The 15,824-nt window shown below is 57.9% G+C and overlaps 4 protein-coding genes across 4 annotated transcripts; 1 reads left to right on the plus strand and 3 right to left on the minus strand.

Annotated features, from left to right (window-relative positions):
* The first annotated feature begins 3,118 nt into the window (after positions 1–3,118).
* KVR01_002938 (uncharacterized protein) lies at positions 3,119–11,685 on the plus strand. Its single transcript, XM_044789775.1, has 3 exons — positions 3,119–5,405; positions 5,491–6,772; positions 6,953–11,685. The coding sequence occupies exons 1-3, from the start codon at positions 5,297–5,299 to the stop codon at positions 7,383–7,385; spliced, it is 1,824 nt and encodes a 607-aa protein (XP_044647953.1). The 5' UTR covers positions 3,119–5,296; the 3' UTR covers positions 7,386–11,685.
* On the minus strand, positions 9,675–11,246 carry KVR01_003795 (uncharacterized protein; the record flags this gene model as incomplete). Its single annotated transcript, XM_044783464.1, has 1 exon — positions 9,675–11,246. One exon carries the CDS (start codon positions 11,244–11,246, stop codon positions 9,675–9,677), a length of 1,572 nt encoding a protein of 523 aa, XP_044648810.1.
* A 393-nt stretch (positions 11,686–12,078) lies between the features above and the next one.
* Positions 12,079–12,696, minus strand: KVR01_002935 (uncharacterized protein; the record flags this gene model as incomplete). The annotated part of the gene is made up of 3 exons (XM_044791658.1): positions 12,079–12,117; positions 12,201–12,293; positions 12,337–12,696. 3 exons carry the CDS (start codon positions 12,694–12,696, stop codon positions 12,079–12,081), a joined length of 492 nt encoding a protein of 163 aa, XP_044647950.1.
* A 742-nt stretch (positions 12,697–13,438) lies between these two features.
* On the minus strand, positions 13,439–15,378 carry KVR01_003399 (uncharacterized protein; the record flags this gene model as incomplete). The annotated part of the gene is made up of 3 exons (XM_044783372.1): positions 13,439–14,446; positions 14,508–14,764; positions 14,952–15,378. 3 exons carry the CDS (start codon positions 15,376–15,378, stop codon positions 13,439–13,441), a joined length of 1,692 nt encoding a protein of 563 aa, XP_044648414.1.
* Between the last annotated feature and the right edge of the window lie 446 nt (positions 15,379–15,824).

Here is a 15,824-nt window from a genome sequence, read left to right on the forward strand (position 1 = left end):
AGTCGTCCGCACGGGATTCCTCGCGGTGGGATGGTGGGTCTGAGAGGCCGCAAGAACGGACGTTATATGCCAAGCACTGCTTGGGTATTTTTTGTCAGAGCTTACAGAGGGCATCCTCTTGCACGAGGTAGATTGAACTCTGTGTGCATGACGCAGAGCATGAACTGTTGAGCCCTGCTTGCGGCACACGGCCGCTGTGACTGCTGGCACGAGCTTGCATGCATGATTCCCACGTTGTTAAGGTTCGGGGCCCGACGAAGCACGTGGGAAAAAGCAAGAACCGCCGGGAGGGCGGTAAGGAAAAGGATGTTGGTTGCGTCAACTTGCGTGGGCGTTCTTTTCTCTCGCATGTGGTTGTTGGCGGGGCTGTCACCCTCGAGGTCGACACGCTTGATACCAGACCTGGCCCAATGCTTGCGCGAGGGCCGACATGACGGAGTGGATGTTGCGGAATATCCGTACTCATCGGCTTCCCCAGCCAGCAAGAACCATTGCGTGCCCTCGCTAATCTGGAGACGGCGCAGAGTCGCATCACCACCAGCCCCAGTCGCAGCGATCATTTTAGTGCAGTGACAGTGGATGGGGTTTGGAGTCATGACTTGTACGGAGTACCATGGTCCATGGTATCTACAGTGCTGTGGTAGAAGGCACTCGCTGGCGTGACAAGGGCGACCGACTGACTGACAGCGACCGTGCGTCGTGCGTCGTGCATGCAGTGGGATGCGGGACAGCCGGCGCCGAGCAATTTCGGTCAGTGCGGTCGTGTGCGCCTTGTCGTCAGCAAAGTCAATAGCGCAGCTTGTTTGATGAATATTGAAGCTTGACGAGCTCTGGAGTGTTATTACAAGTGGGTAGCTCCCGAGGTGACATTAGGGCGGGGGTGGGTGGAAGCATGTGGCATCATCGAGCAGGCAGAGCAGGCCTGGCAGGACGGCTGGCGAGTCGCACTTGATGTTACTTGCTGTGCGGCGGGCGGGGCGGCTGGGCTGCTGGGGCATGAACGAGCTGCAAGCTTCGAGGCTGCAAGAGGCTGCAAGAGGCTGCAAGAGGCTGCAAGAGGCTGCAAGGTCACAGTGCTTGCTGGCGGCTGCAACTGGCCAACGTCACTCCTGCCTGGCCGTTGTCAGCCCAAAGACAGTTTCTGCTCAACTCTTGCTCAATTTAGCACCAGCACTGGTTGCACCTGCCTGAATTGTAAGTGCCTGATTATGTGTCTAGGGTACGTACCTCTGTACCTAGCTTAGGTAGCTGGATTCCGGCTATTACCAGAGAGGCTATCTGTGTACTACGGTGTACTACTAAACCGACTAAAATCAGGGCCGTCCGCTTCAGACCAAGCTGACATTGCACGCTGTGGTGCAGTTGGTACAGTCAGTACCTAGCTCCGTACCTACACTAGGCGTGCACTTCCTTGAAGATCTAGGCAGGCTGGCTCTGGTGGCACGGAAGCTGCAAGCACGCTTATTAGATGCGACCTGCAGGTGTTGGCCCGCACTGCTGCTGTTTTTAGAAACGGGTAGTCTCGAGCTCCGCTTTTCTGACACTGACCAATTTGACGTGAGGAGAAGTGCAGCAGCCCAGCGAGCTGTCTCCAACGGCCGAATTCCACCCGCAATCCCAAATCCCTCGTGCGCCCCCGACTCTGTGCACTCAGCGACGGGCAAAGTGGCGGACAGGCGGCGAACATCACGGCGAGGAAGAGAGGAAGAGGAGGAGGAGGAGGAGTAGGAAGAGGATGATGATGATGAACATGCGCCGATCAGATCAGCCAGCCACTTGATCGCCGGCACGTCAATCCGCATGTCAGTCAAGCTGGTCAGGCAGGCCCGCCCTGGGTCTGGGCCGTCACCAACCCACCTCGACCTCCTGCACAATCAGAGTCTACACCCTTTTGATCTCATGTCCACCCAGGCTGCCAGGCTGGATATCTAAGCAGAGCAGAGGCCACCCCCGCCTGCGTCGCACCAAGATGCTGTCCTGATGGATCACCCGCGGAACACACCGCTCTCGTACGTACGTACGTACGTACGAACTACTATGTCCACAGTATGTGGAGTCGTCGACTGATTCCAGAGTCGCAAAAGCCTGTTATTAGCGTCTACTATACGGTGTATCCAAAGGCCAACTGAGATCCAGCCTACACTACTCCGTAGATCGGTTTGCGTCGAGCTAGGCTGTCGGCCGGCCTGTCGCCTCCTCTCGCTCGTGAGACCCTCCATCTGCGCAGGGGGTGGTTCGCAGGGATGCCTATGGCACTTGCATTGGTGGGCGATGGGCGGTGGGCTTCCATCCTCCTCCTGCTGTCAACACCGAACAAGCCCTCGCATCCGCTTTCGTGGCCGCGGACGGGACAAATCCTGACGAACACGATCTGCAAAGCACGTGGCTCCCTGTAGCTTCATCGGCGGCTCCCAGCATGCGGCTTATTGTTCCTCTGGGCTCTCCCGCCCTGTGCAACAATGCGCACAATGCACCTGTTCGGCCAGGACGACAAGCAATTACCCGGAAGACACAGGGCCCCAGGGATTCCAACTCGGCAAGATGCATGTTTCCCTATTCAAGAGATGCCAGCGCCGGTTCAGCTCATCCATGACAGCCGCCCGGGCCCGTGTCAACCTTAATGGTCCACCTTGTCACCTTGCCACCTCGTCACCTCGTCACCTCGTCACCTCGTCACCTCGTCACCCTGTCACCTGGCTCATATAACTGTTCGCCTATGACCCGTTGTCCCAGATATTCCGGTCTGTGAGGTCGCATCTGGCAGCCGAGGTGGTAGCTTCGCCGTGCTATGTCGTCGTCAATGGCATTGAACTGGCGGCTGACTCCGGCTATCACTTTGCGCAGCTTGGTGTGAACACACACGGCCTGGCTCTGCGTTAGCAGAACAAGACGCGGGCGAGAGTGAAACCTCTCTGTGGCAACATATCTATATACAGTCTGCGGTTGTGTGGCTGCTCGTGCATGACTTTGGTCTCAAGACGTGGTGGCTGTGGGATTTTCAGCTGGGCCCAGCCCCGGGCTGTTGGGGGTCGATCAGCGAGCCGAGATGTAAGGTGGAGGGCACCAGTCATCCATCAGCACGCCCGCTGAGAAGGGAGTAGCCCATCGGCGCAGGTGTTGGCTGAAGGTTTAGTGCACCACCAACTTGGGACCAGGTTGCAGACGCATATGGCTCACGGATGCACATTGCACACAGGACAGAACAGGTCTTGCTTTTCCCAGCTGGCCGTCCGCAGTAAATCATCAGCCGTGATCCCCGAGGCCACCGCGACTGCGATGCATCAAGCTAAGTTGAGTTGCAGTCAGAGGCCCGTCTCTGGAGCTCGAGGCGGCAGAACTCCTGTGAGTGGTTGATACTTGCAGCTTCTGGTTTCAAGTACTTCTAGCTCCTTTCCAAAATCATTCTCAGCCGTGTCGAAACATACCCAAGTGGTGATGAGCAAGGAGCATGGACCCCCATCTCGTTCATGGGGATCCCCCCGTCGGAAACGAGAGCTGGGTCCCCAGTCCAAGCAGGGCCCTGGAGACTCGACAGCAACGCCCCGCTCGAGGTCCCGCGTCTTCCGCCTCCGACAGGCTGCTGGTGCTGGTGCTGGTGCTGGTACCGCTACGACTGCAGCACGGCTGGTACCCTATACACACAGCCTGTGGTGCCTTGGGGCAACGGGATTGGTATTGTCTACACCGTGGCCAGCGTACCCAAAGCGTGGCGCACGCGCCCTTGGCATCCTGGCCTCGAGTTTGGATGGGTGTGGGCTTGGAGCCTTGGGCTGGCTGCCGAGAGGCCCGGCCAACCACAGTCCGAAGAGCGCAAAGGCTAGTAAAGTGACCAAAGCAGAAATGGATTTGGCCCTGGCAGGCCCTGGCAGCCTGAAGTGACCGACTGCGGTAGGGCAGGGCAGAACTCCGTACAGGGCAGACAGAAGAGGGTGGGATGGCGAAGAGGGGAGGGGAAAGGAGGAGGGGAAGGGACCCCAAGACAGGTTGCCAGCCAACAGGCAGGCCCAAGCCAAACGGCAGAACAGAGAGCAGTGCGCAGCAGACCACTGCGACATCACAGGCTCACAGCACAGCACAGCAGGCAGAGCAGGGCAGGCCGGGCACCACCCAGACTCAGACTACAACCACACCGCAACCTTGTGCTTTGGCTCTGCCTTTCATCCTCCCTCGCTCCCTCGCTCCCTCACCCTCTCCTCACCTTACCTTTCCCAGCAGCATCAGCACCAACAGAAGCAGCCAGCAGCCAGCAGCCGTGAAATTGCTGCGTGGATGGACCTCGACAACCGGCAACGCTCCTGCCGATCTCCCTCCCATTCAAGCATCGGGCCATTCCCAATTCAACCCAGCGCTCCCACCCGTGACAGGCAGCGGTGGTCCTGGCAGGCTCGCGCCAGACCAACTGCCCTTCCGGGTTTAAACCAGTGCAGAAGAATGCAGCAGACAGCACCAAAGCCCATCAGCTCATAATCTCTTTTTGCGCAGTAGGGTCTGCTTGGGCCAGTCACCACTCATCACGGCGCGGCCCCATCTGTGTGCATACGCCCTCATATAACCCTTTTCATCCTCCTGTCACCGGGTCTGCCTGCTCTTGTGTTGTCCGATGACACCCGCTTGATTTGGCTCGAGACCACCCATTTCCATATCCAGATCCATCCTGTCCATATTCAGGCCAATACCCATATACCCATACCTTATATCCACATTCCACACCCAGGCCTTGGGCAATAAGGTTGTGGAAAGCCGCCGCGTCCTCAACCGAACCGGTCGGTCACCCACACGCTCGCACCCACGCTCGCACGCACCTTTACCTATCTATATTTGAGGCCGCACACCACTCGACCTACCCTCTCCTCACCTGCAGATGTCGATGTGATTGGCACTTCCTGGACGTGAAGAGCCTCGTACGAACTCACCCGCAGAGGTCAATCATTCTTTTTTTCCCCGAACCCTTTTTTTCTCTTCTTCTCTTTCTCCTTCTCCCCACAATCTATTGTTCTCTTCTCTGCTTTCCAACATCATCACTTCGATTCAGCACGATCCCTACCCTTGTACACCGCCGACCACGCACGGCATCTTCGCTTTCTCAGCAGACAGCAATTTATCAGTCATTGCGGCAAATCAAACTCGGAGAAGACCAGTTCCTCGCCCCCAACTCTTACGCTTTTTCTCACCACCGCTCAACACATCGCAATCGGTCTGTTTTCCGAGTCCAACCCACGCATGTCGCGCCTTCACATGCCCCTGAACCTTCCCCGGAATTGAGCCAGTGGAGCCCATTTGCTTGAAATTCGGAAGGATGGACGGCAACAACAACGCCATGGACGACAGCGCGATGATGCGGTATTTGTTGGGGAAGTATGGATTGACCGATCTTGTGGGCATGCTGCGGTCAATGTCAGCAAACGGTAAGAACCCCCCTCCGAGCCCATCGCGACGCCCGGGTGCTGCCACGGGCGCTCGTTCTCTCACGTGTCTAACGGTCAGTCCCAGAACAAGGCATGGTACCACCTGTCAGTTCCAGCAGCAACGGCCACATGGCCGTGCCTTTCGAGGCCAATCCGAGCCCGATCTCATTCTCCGACGCCAGTTCCATCACTGGCAGCCTCTATTCTACCTGTTCCGACACCTCATCATTCCACAGCCTGAGTCTCGCACCCTCTCCGGCGTCCAACCAAAATGTGATGCCAGGCCACAATGCCGCACAAACCTCGTCAGTACGCTCTATTGGCCGCAAGGTCGTCCGTCGGGCAGCAGGCGCATCGAAACGCTCGAACCTCGGGGGGATTGGCAGTGCGTGGGGGAATAAAAAGCAGGATCCCTTCGAGTGTCCGTTCTGCGGGGAACGAGGGATTACGGTCGAGATCAAGCGAAAGAACGATTTGAAGCGCCACTTTCACGAATTCCACACCAACCACTCGGTGTGGACATGCGCCGCTCCCGGCTGCGGCTTGCCGTTCGAGTGGAAATCAGCATACACGAACCATTTGAAATCCTGCCACCAGGGCGTCGGGCCCTTGCCTGACGATGCAATGGCAAAAACATGCCCGCAGGTTGTTTTTGCGTGCGGCTTCCAGGACTGCAAACGGATTTTCGAAGCCCAGAGCGACGAGGATGCCGACAAGAAGGCACACGAGTATTTCGCTCACGTTGCCGACCATTTTGACGGCGATGGATTAACGCATCGCGATTGGTCCTACTCGGCGAGATTCCGAAACCTGATGCGCCAGTCTCCGGTGGACGAGGCGTGGAAACGCCGCGTCAAAATGTCATCCGAGTCGCCTGCTTGGCAGGCACTGTCGTCCTTCACGCTACGAAAGATGCTCGAGTGTCGCCACATCTCGGATGTTCAGCAATTTGTGCAATGTGCCTCAATGTTAGGATACGCGAAGAAGGACACCCAGCCTACTCTACCGCCTGGATTCTTCATTCCGATCCGCGCCACGTGCCAGATGGCATCGGTGAACCACCGCGCCAATCGCAGCCAGACCAGCCTCGACCAACTCCAACAACATCATCCGACGCAGCAGCAACAACATCAGCACCAGCAGCAGCAAGGCGTGGACATACCCGATTTTAGCCCTTTCGAGACACCATTGCCTACTTTCCCCAAGGTAGAGGAAGACGCGCAGAGCATGTCCAAGATAAGCATGGTGCCGGCGCCACTAAGCTTCACGCCTCAAAGCCTCCCATCGGATGCCGGCTCTTGGACTTCACAGGATCCACAGTCCGCTATGACAACAGCACAAGATCTCTCTAACACATCATTCCTATTGTAAGCCGTTTCTTTTCTTTTTTTTCCCCCCGTCCACCTTCTTCCTTTCTTTTCGTGCCTTGGGTGGCTCTTGGCGCACCTTTTGTAATGTGAGACATGTCTCAGCTCAGGGCTCATGTCATGTCTCACAAAGTCAATGTCCGCCATGTCTTCAGATGATACTAACCGTTGAAATCTTAGCCTGGACCCTGACGACACTATCATGAGCACACCCAACATGCCCAACATGCCGCTTCCGACGGCGCCAACCAACTCTTTCGGCTACTGGACGGATCTCCTCGCGCAGAACAACGGCTATTCGAACATGTCCGCCTCCATGGTTGTCCCAGGTGACCAGCAGCAGCACGGTCACATGCATCAGCACTATACAACATCGAGAGCGCCGGACCCACCCATCGGCCTCGACATGCAGCAAGGGCAACATCAAGGCCATATGTCCCAGGCATCGCAGAAGCGGCGATGGAGCATGCGGACCTCTAGCTCAGGCCAGACGGTCAGGCCTCCTCGCGAAAGTGCCCAGGGCGTGCCATACAGAGACTCAACCTTGACACAAAACAGCGATTCACGACCTGGCTCAATCATGTCCAGTGTTTTCCATTTTGGCGGATCATAGACCTGTGCATCGTTCACCGCGGGCGCTTGTCGCCGTTCAACGTAATTGGTCTACGATTTACCCAAGACCACACCATTCTCTTGCTATCTACCGATTGTTGGTTCTCCGAGAAGCAACTCACACTCTCTATCGATCTCATACCTTGTCACCCTTCACACACAAACACCACCCCGGCTGGTCGGTCTAGTACTTTTACTGGAGTCTGAGCGTTTCTTCGGCTGATGATGTACGCAACTACGTTTTCGTATGCGAGAGATACCGAGATACCCCCCTCCATTGTCATTTTTCGTCGACGGCCACCGTCGATCCGAGTCGCTCACACGAACACCTAATTTTCTTGCGTCATTTCCTCGGCGGTTCTGCTTGTTTTCGGTGTTCTCTTTTTTCCTTGTTCAAACCCTTCAAAAAAGTGGAGGATGTTGATCATCGGTTCTGCTGTGAATAATCATCTGGGAACCTGCCCACTTACTTGGAGTTTCCGAATCCCCATCCTGTTCTTACTTCCTCGTCTCTTCCGAATGTTTTCCTGCTCATTCCTTTGTTGGTTTCATGAAAGCGTTGTTATTTGCTCACATAGAATGGAGGTTGGTGGCCCATGCAACGAGTTACTCGGAGTGGAACGGACTTTTCTGGAAATGAAGAATACCCACAATCACACCTACATCCCGGACATTTTTCCTCGATGATGTCGGACGGTAGCAGCAGCTGCCCTGCTTAAAGTACCTAATATGGCACGTGGATCTTTGTTCTCATGGGCACTGACATAAAATACCCCCCAGTATCCCAAATACTATATACTTAAGTAGTGATGAATATACATAGACCCTGATGACCCCAATAGTCAAAGCGCCCTCCACGCCCTGCCCCAGTCTGCTCATTTTCGCCTAAGACAAGATCACACCACCTCTGGCTCAAAGCTGCCTGCAATGCCTCGGCAACAAAAGACTCCCTAGGCATCCGTGGCCCCACGTCCCTCTCTTAAACCTGCCGAAACGGTCACCCGGCAAGAGCCACAGATGCGTAATACAAAATGCAAAATGCGAGGTACAAGAAGCAATCATTCTCCTGCGGAACTGCCCTTGCAGTCGTCAAATAGATTACCGGCTTCTGCGCCTGGGACCCCTCGGGCTCCGCTTTGCTTTTCCGGATTCGAGGCGATGCAGCGGTGCTGATTACGCAGTTACAATACGAGGAGGGGCCGGGCCCGTTGTGTGCGATGCTGCTCTGCCTGCCTACTCGCCGACCCATGTTCCCCTTTACATGTGATTGTACTACATAGTGGTCTTTGTCCCACCTCTGAGTGACACGACAGTCGCCGGAATGCGACGTCGTGAAGGCACCTGCGGGAGAAAAGTCTAAAAGTGATGCGGCGCCGGAAGAGGCAGTTTGGAGCGGGGGTCATCGTCAGCGCAGACAGATTGGAACAAGCAACGGTGGGCGAACTGGGCCATGCTGATACTTGAGAAGCCCTCAATCACCCTCCTTATTTCCTTTTCCTGTGTTCTTTTGCTGTGACGGGCCACCCGGACGCAACTGTCCGACTGGCAAGACGTGGCACTCCGCGTCCGGCAACGTCCAGTCCGACCGACCGTCTGTCCGCTCCCTCACACGCCGGTTTCGTGCATTTCTGACTTGAGCGGAGATCTGGTCGACGACAAACCTTCCCAGGACCTTCTCTCCCTCTCCAAGCAGCAATCGCATCCCAAGCACAGGTTCTATTGCTCCCGTGGGAATGCCCAGTCGTCAGGGAGTTCAGTCCGGTGCGACTCTGCGGCGGGGCGCTCCAGGATTCCGCAAACCCCCCAAAACCACTGGGTTCCCACCTCCCGCTTTCTCGTCTGATGTTGTCAGGTTCGATCGCCCCAAGTATGGCGACACCGGTAGCCTCAACGGCCTCGTAGCCGGGAAACCGGGCTGGTGTGAGGTTCGTTCGAAGAGTGACGCTGGGGCTGTTTCGGGGCGCATGGACCCCCCCCAAAGGCCCCCCTGGTTCTCGATCATGCTCAGTCCTCCGGTTCTTGCTTGCTTCGGATGAACGCACATATCACGGTGCGGATATATGCCAGGTACCGCCGAGAATGTTCTCTCCAGTCCGTCTGAGCGTGGTCTCACCTGGACCCCTTCGAGGAGAGCAACGTCATCCCGGGACGTCTTTCGCTCACGGCGCAGTGCTCTTAATTCAACGGGGTGTTGGCCTCGCAGGGCTAGCCCTACAATGGTACTATTTTACAAGATGAAGCCTCTCAATCGCACCCTTCAGGCGTTCCTGCTGGGCACAAGAAGCCACATTCACAATGTGCCGTCGGCCACGACATAGACCGCGCTGCCGCTTCCCGGCCGGCTCTCGACAACCGCCCCCTCCCTCTGCTCCGGGGTGAGCTCCCTCTTGCTGTAGTACTCCCTCTCCCAGGCCTCCCTGACGGCGTCAACCTTGTCCGCCGGCACCAGGTGGACGCTGCACCCGCCCCACCCGGCCCCGGTCAGGCGGCTGCCGTAGCTGCCCGCCCTCCGCGCGATGCTGCAGATGTCGTCGATCTCGGGGCAGCTGCACTCGTAGTCGTCCCGGCAGCTGTCCTGGGTGGCGTTCATCAGCGCACCCAGCTTCTCGTTGTAGGCGGTCGTGTCCGCGCCGGCGTCCGGGTGGTTGGCCGGGTCCTCGAGCAGCGACATGAAGTCGAGCACGCGCAGGGCCTCGCTGAAGACGTGCAGCGCGCGCTGGCGCAGCTTGAACCGGTCGGCGCGCACGGGGAACTTGGACGTGAACCGGGCGTTGAGCTCGTCCACGCTGACGCCCAGCGTCTCGGCGACCTCCTCGCGCGTGTAGCCCTCGGCCTTGCTCAGGGTCGTCTCCGTCAGCGAGATGAGCTCGCGCAGCTGGTCCTTGACCGGCTTGCCCGCCTTGCCCGGGTGGCTGGCGTAGTAGGTGTCGTGGAAGCCCTTGAGCGAGACGCCCAGCGGCGCGGCGTCGGCGGGCAGCTGGGTTCCCGCGGGGTTCAGCGCGGCATTCAGGTAGGCAGCGGCCAGGCTGCACTCGACCACGCGCAGGTTGTAGTGGATGGGGCCGGTGACGTACTTGTCGGCGACGACGAAGGACTGGGCGATCAGGAAGCACAGCTCTGGCTTGGTCTTGGGGAAGTGCACGGGGCGCGCGGTGAGGCTGGGCGAGAAGGAGACGTAGAGGGCCGAGCCGCGCTCGGAGAAGACTGATGCGGACTGGTCCATGCCTCCCGAGTTGACGCCGACGGCGCGCTCGGAGACGATGGCCAGCTCGGTGAGCTCGGTCTTGTCGACCGTCTTCTCGCCGTTGGCGATCATGACGGCCAGGGCGGAGGTGCTTGTGAAGGCGGCGCTGGAACTCAGGCCGCCGCCGGCGGGCACGGTGCCGTCCATGAGGATCTGCATGGAGACGGGCTTGTAGGCGGCGCCATGCTTCTTCCTGAGGAGCTCCAGGGCGCCCTTGAGGCCGGACTTGAAGTAATTGGTCCACTCGTGGACCGTGGCGTCGATCTCGACGGCATCAAAGGGGATGTCGAACTCGTGGCTGGGGAACTTTTGGCCCTGGACATTGGCAATCTTGATCTTGTAAGTCCCCTCCTTCACAGAGGCAGCGTCGAGCGTCGTGGAGACGGCGATCAGGCAGTCGGCGGTAATGGCCATGGGCAGCACCGAGTACAGCGAATAGTCAATGTGCTCGCCGATGATGTTGACGCGACCCGGCGAGCGGGCGACGAACTCGGCAGGCTGGCCATAGGTTGCCTGGAACTGGCTCAGGAGATTATTCCACCTTTTCCCCTGGGTCGCGAGGGCATTGTCGGGGTAGATCTGGTCCAACGACTTTGCAAACGGCACGGGGCCCGCCATGGTGAGGGGTGAGGGTGGTGTCTTGTGTCTTGTGTGTCTTTGGGGGACGTGAAGAATATGCCCCGCAGTGGTGATGGTGGGTGATGGTGGGGGTGCGTTGGTTGCGTTGGTTGCAGGAGCGAGGGCGGGTTGGACGTAGTAGGCGAGTGGTTTATATGGACAAGACGTCGGGAGGCTGGAGAGACTTATAGAAGGAAGAACAAGGCCATGAGGCCAGGTGAGGTGATTTCATGATCTGTTAGCCTGGTCATCTCCCCATTTGCGCCGAGGATTGAGCCGCACCCTAACTGGGAGCACAACGCTGGTGCGCGAGCAAGCGAGCTGGCTGGTCGGAGCTGCTGGCTGGAGCTTGGAGCTGGTTCCACAGCCCACAGCCCACTCGCCCAACCCCATCGCCGCCCCATCCCATCCCACAACTGCCCCGCGTCCCACTCCCTGCCTAGGTACGTAGCTACCTAGGTACTTAGGTACTTAGGCACGTACCTACCCAGGTCGGCACGCTGCATCACGCATTCCTCCCACGAGATCCAGGAACGTGGCGACATGGGCGGCTGCGCTGACGGGCGCCGCAGGAACACACGCGACAACCACCAGGCTCGCTGCTCGCTGCTCGCCAGAACCGTGCCGCCAGAAAATGTGCACAACCAGGGCTCTAGGGCACCTCACCCGACCCATCCTAACGAGCTGATAGACTGATTGCTCGGTCCGCACTTCCCCGGCCCGGAATAATTTTATGTGGTAGCAAAACAGGGCTCCCATCGCCATCCTTGCAGCGATCATTTCACATGTCCACGCCAGAGGGCAAAATGTGCTCGTGACAGACAACATAAAACTACACACCATCGCCCATTTCATAATGCTTGTCCCACCGCTGTTGCCAGGGCATGTCAGCACCTAACCTTTGAGCGACGATGGCGATACAACAACTTGCGAGCTGGTGGCACGCACACTTACCGTGTCCCATGGCCTCGATGAGTCCACGAACCGCAGATCAGTCCCGACCCTGATCCGACCTTGGGCATCATGCTTTATCGTGGAAGCATGGATCTGGGAATTGGCGGCATCCAAGTGGATGAGCAGACGGCAACACCACAAATGCGGCCGCCAGCGGTGACCTCTCGAGCGCGTCCTGGCCCGCGCCGATGCCCGGATAGTCGGTGGGAGCCTTAGTGCTATTGAAGATGCCCTCGACGTTCACGGTGCCGGGCCTGAGGACGCCCGTGTGTGCCAGGCTGGCGAAATACGCTTCGCGGGCCTTCAGGACGTCACCGCGAGGGATAAGTCCCTTTAGGAAGACGTATCCGTCTGCCTGGTACCGCTCCCGCAGGACGTCGAGGGGTTCGTCTGTGCGAGACACTCGCATCAGTGCAACCTCAGACGGTGAGAAGAGACCATCGTTCACGTGTAGGTTGACGCCGCCGAGGGAAGCAGGTGGTTCTGCGTGAGGCATGATGACAATTCCGCTGGAGGCAGAACAATGAGAAAGACAAGAGCTGTGGCAGGGAGGTGATGTGGTTTAAACTTCCTGGTGCCGGCGTGAAAACGAAGAAAACAACCAGATCTGAACTACATATCCTGTGCTCCTTCTACCTGGGGACCATCGCTGAGGTCCCTCTGATCGCCATGTAGGTGCACTCGGAAGTGTGCTCAACCAAGCTTCCTCCCAGGGCGACCCACAAGGCAAAAACGGGCGAAAACCTTCCCAATCTGGAGTAAAAGGGCTAGGATACCCGACCGCACCGACGGATCCCTCAGGCGATTTGGGGAACCGACGCGTGGGGAAGATGGGGACTCCACGGGATTGGGCCCTGTGCCAGGAGCAACTAAGTCATGGTGGCCCGAATTTCAATACCTCGCGGCCGGAGGGCTGCCATCCTACGCCGCCTATCTTACCAGCCCGCGGATCTGACCCCTTATCCGCCTTGACGTGGAAGGTTTCGGCGGCTCGAACCGGCCATTCTGGTCCTCGGTCGATGCAATCGAGGCGACGTTGGTTGGAAATGCGATTACAAAGGTGAACAAGGTGGCTGCCTCAGTCATTTGCAACTTGTTTACCAGCCGCCATGCAAGTGCAAGCCTTGGACAGCTCCATAGCATGATATGACATATCGCTATCAGTCAAAACAATATGAACACAACGAGCTTTCGCGAAGCTGTTCCTGTACCCCACGCTATGTACCTCAGTATGTAGTCTAATCACCCTGTTGCGTTTGTGCCGGCTTTGGCTTCCGTCGCGGAACATTCCGAACCCTCCGGTGCCTCCTTACCTCAACGCGCCGATGTTTTGTGTACAGGTTTACCGCGTCCCTCGCCACGATAAAGACCATCCCGCCGACCAGGCTACGCCCCCATTGCTCCTGAAGTAACCCCGTGGCGGCCCGGGTGTGGGTTCGCATGATCCAGTTGTCGGGCAAAGTGTGGCGCAGGATCTCGCCCGCGCCCCAGCAGACGAGCGGAAAGGTGATGGCAGTGACGACCCCATTGACGAGATCGGTCAGGGTCGTCGAGGGACCGCCATTCCGCTCCCGAATCATCTCCTCTTGTGCTTGGTTGTTGTTGTTGTTGTTGTTGTTGTTGACGTTCTGGTTGTCGTTATCTGGGGGTGCGTTCTGCTCGCCATTACCCTGAGGCTCGATCCTGATGGGCGGTGGTGGTTCGGCGGCATCTTGCTCCCCCCCTTGGCTCGCGTTCTGCTCCTGCGGCTGCTCGGCTTCCTGCGCCCCAGCACCAGCACCAACACCGTCATCAACCCGCTCTTCGACCACTATGACACCCTGGTCATTCAGCTCATCCTGCAGCTCCTGGATTGCGGCGGCCTCGTCTTGATCAGGGCCGATGTGGAGCTCGATCTCGGCCACGACCTCTTCTTGGTTGTTCTCGTCGCCCATCAGATTGAGCACGGCATTACCGACCCTCAATGCCTGGGCAAAGTAGCCTTCATCATCCTCATCAGCTGGGGCAGGATTGTCCACAGCAGCATTGGCTTGCTGGCCACCGTCAGCATTTTCTGCGGCAGGGAGCTGCTCGTTGGGGAGACCACGGCCCCGGAGAGCCTTGTTGAGGCGACGCTCGTATCCTCCGAGGAGATCGTAATAAATCCTATTGTACGAGAAGCTAACCCATGGCATCATCGTCATGACCCAGGCTGGCGACGGGGGCCAGGTAGGCATTTCATCGCGGAGGACGAGCGAGACGCCATACTGCCACGGTTGTTAGGTATGAAGTCTCTGTCTCTTTCGTTGCCAAAGAAGGCCAACTCACGAGAATAGAAGCCGGGAGGGTCAGCATGTCCACTAGCTGGGACGGTAGGGCTTTTTGAATCATCAAGGCGGGCGCGATGAAGTTCAGCATCCAGAACCTGAAGCAGAACTCCCACCCAGCTTTCCACCTGTACCACGGCACGCCTGGGTTTATCCTTCGGTCTGCCAAAGCGCGTCCGAGACCAAGCCAACTCATCGCCGGGCCGGGGCCAGCGAAGACGCACATTGATAACATGCCGTAATAGCTCGATGACGCCACTGGTTTGGTAAAACACGCAGTTAGCCACCTCTGCTCCTTGACAAAGACCACATGTCTCTGGACAGAAGGCCAGACCGCATAGAGGTCTCGGATACAGGCGGTCTCCACTCCAAACCACCTTCGAGACAAAATGTCTGGTCACTACTGAAATGTGACAGACTCGCGGTGCGAGCAGGGGTCACCTACTGCTGCATCCTGTGACGACGCCCAACAATATCGCAGGGGTAATGCGACTGTACATCTTGTGTAACCGGTCTCGGAGACCCACGAAGCTGTCCTTGGGCTCTGTGGTCTGAATCTTTCCCTTACAGGCAGGGCAGCGCAGCGCTTTGGTGCTCTCACGCTCATGCTCCGAAATCCACCGCAGCATACAGTCTTCGTGCGCCTCCAGTGAACACGGGCATGCGTTGACCCAGGCGGCATTCGGCGTCTCGGCGGGCGTTTGCAGGCAGATAAAGCAGCTCCGAGAGCTGGAGTCGGTCTGGGCCCGTTGAAGCTGCGGCGCGGTTGGCGCTGCTGCGGGAGCAGCGTCGGTCCCGTCGGCGGAGGACATGCTGGGCTGGTCGGGGGGAGAACGGAGGTCGGCGACTGGCTCGCTGGGCTCAGGCGACATGGCTGAACGAATCGCGCCGACCCTGCCGCTGCCGGGGGAAGAAAGAGCTTCGTATGGTCAAGCTGTCTGCCAGGGAAGCGTGTGGTGCGTGCACGTTCTGAGGTGTATCTCCAAAGGGGGAGGGGAGGAGGGCAAAGCCGGCAGAGGTGGGCGCTGCCTGGGGATTCAGATTCAACCTGGATACTTGAGTGTGATTCGGTAATTCCTGTACCTGGGCTGAGATATGTCGTCTCTCCTCGTACGGCAGCTGAATTTTCAGACTTTTATCCCGTCACTGTTGGGAAGAGAGCAACAAGGACACGGAGCAGCAAACGAGGAGAGGTTAAGCAGTCTAGATGAAAGGGGGGTGGGTGGTCGGAAGGAGCTGCACCATTTGGGGCGGACCTGAGTGAGTGATGATTGTTTGAGGTGACATCAGAAACGCCAAGGGTTATGGGTGGACAGGC

This window comes from Diaporthe batatas, assembly GCF_019321695.1.
Source record: "Diaporthe batatas strain CRI 302-4 chromosome Unknown Contig00003, whole genome shotgun sequence".
Lineage (NCBI taxonomy): Eukaryota > Fungi > Ascomycota > Sordariomycetes > Diaporthales > Diaporthaceae > Diaporthe > Diaporthe batatas.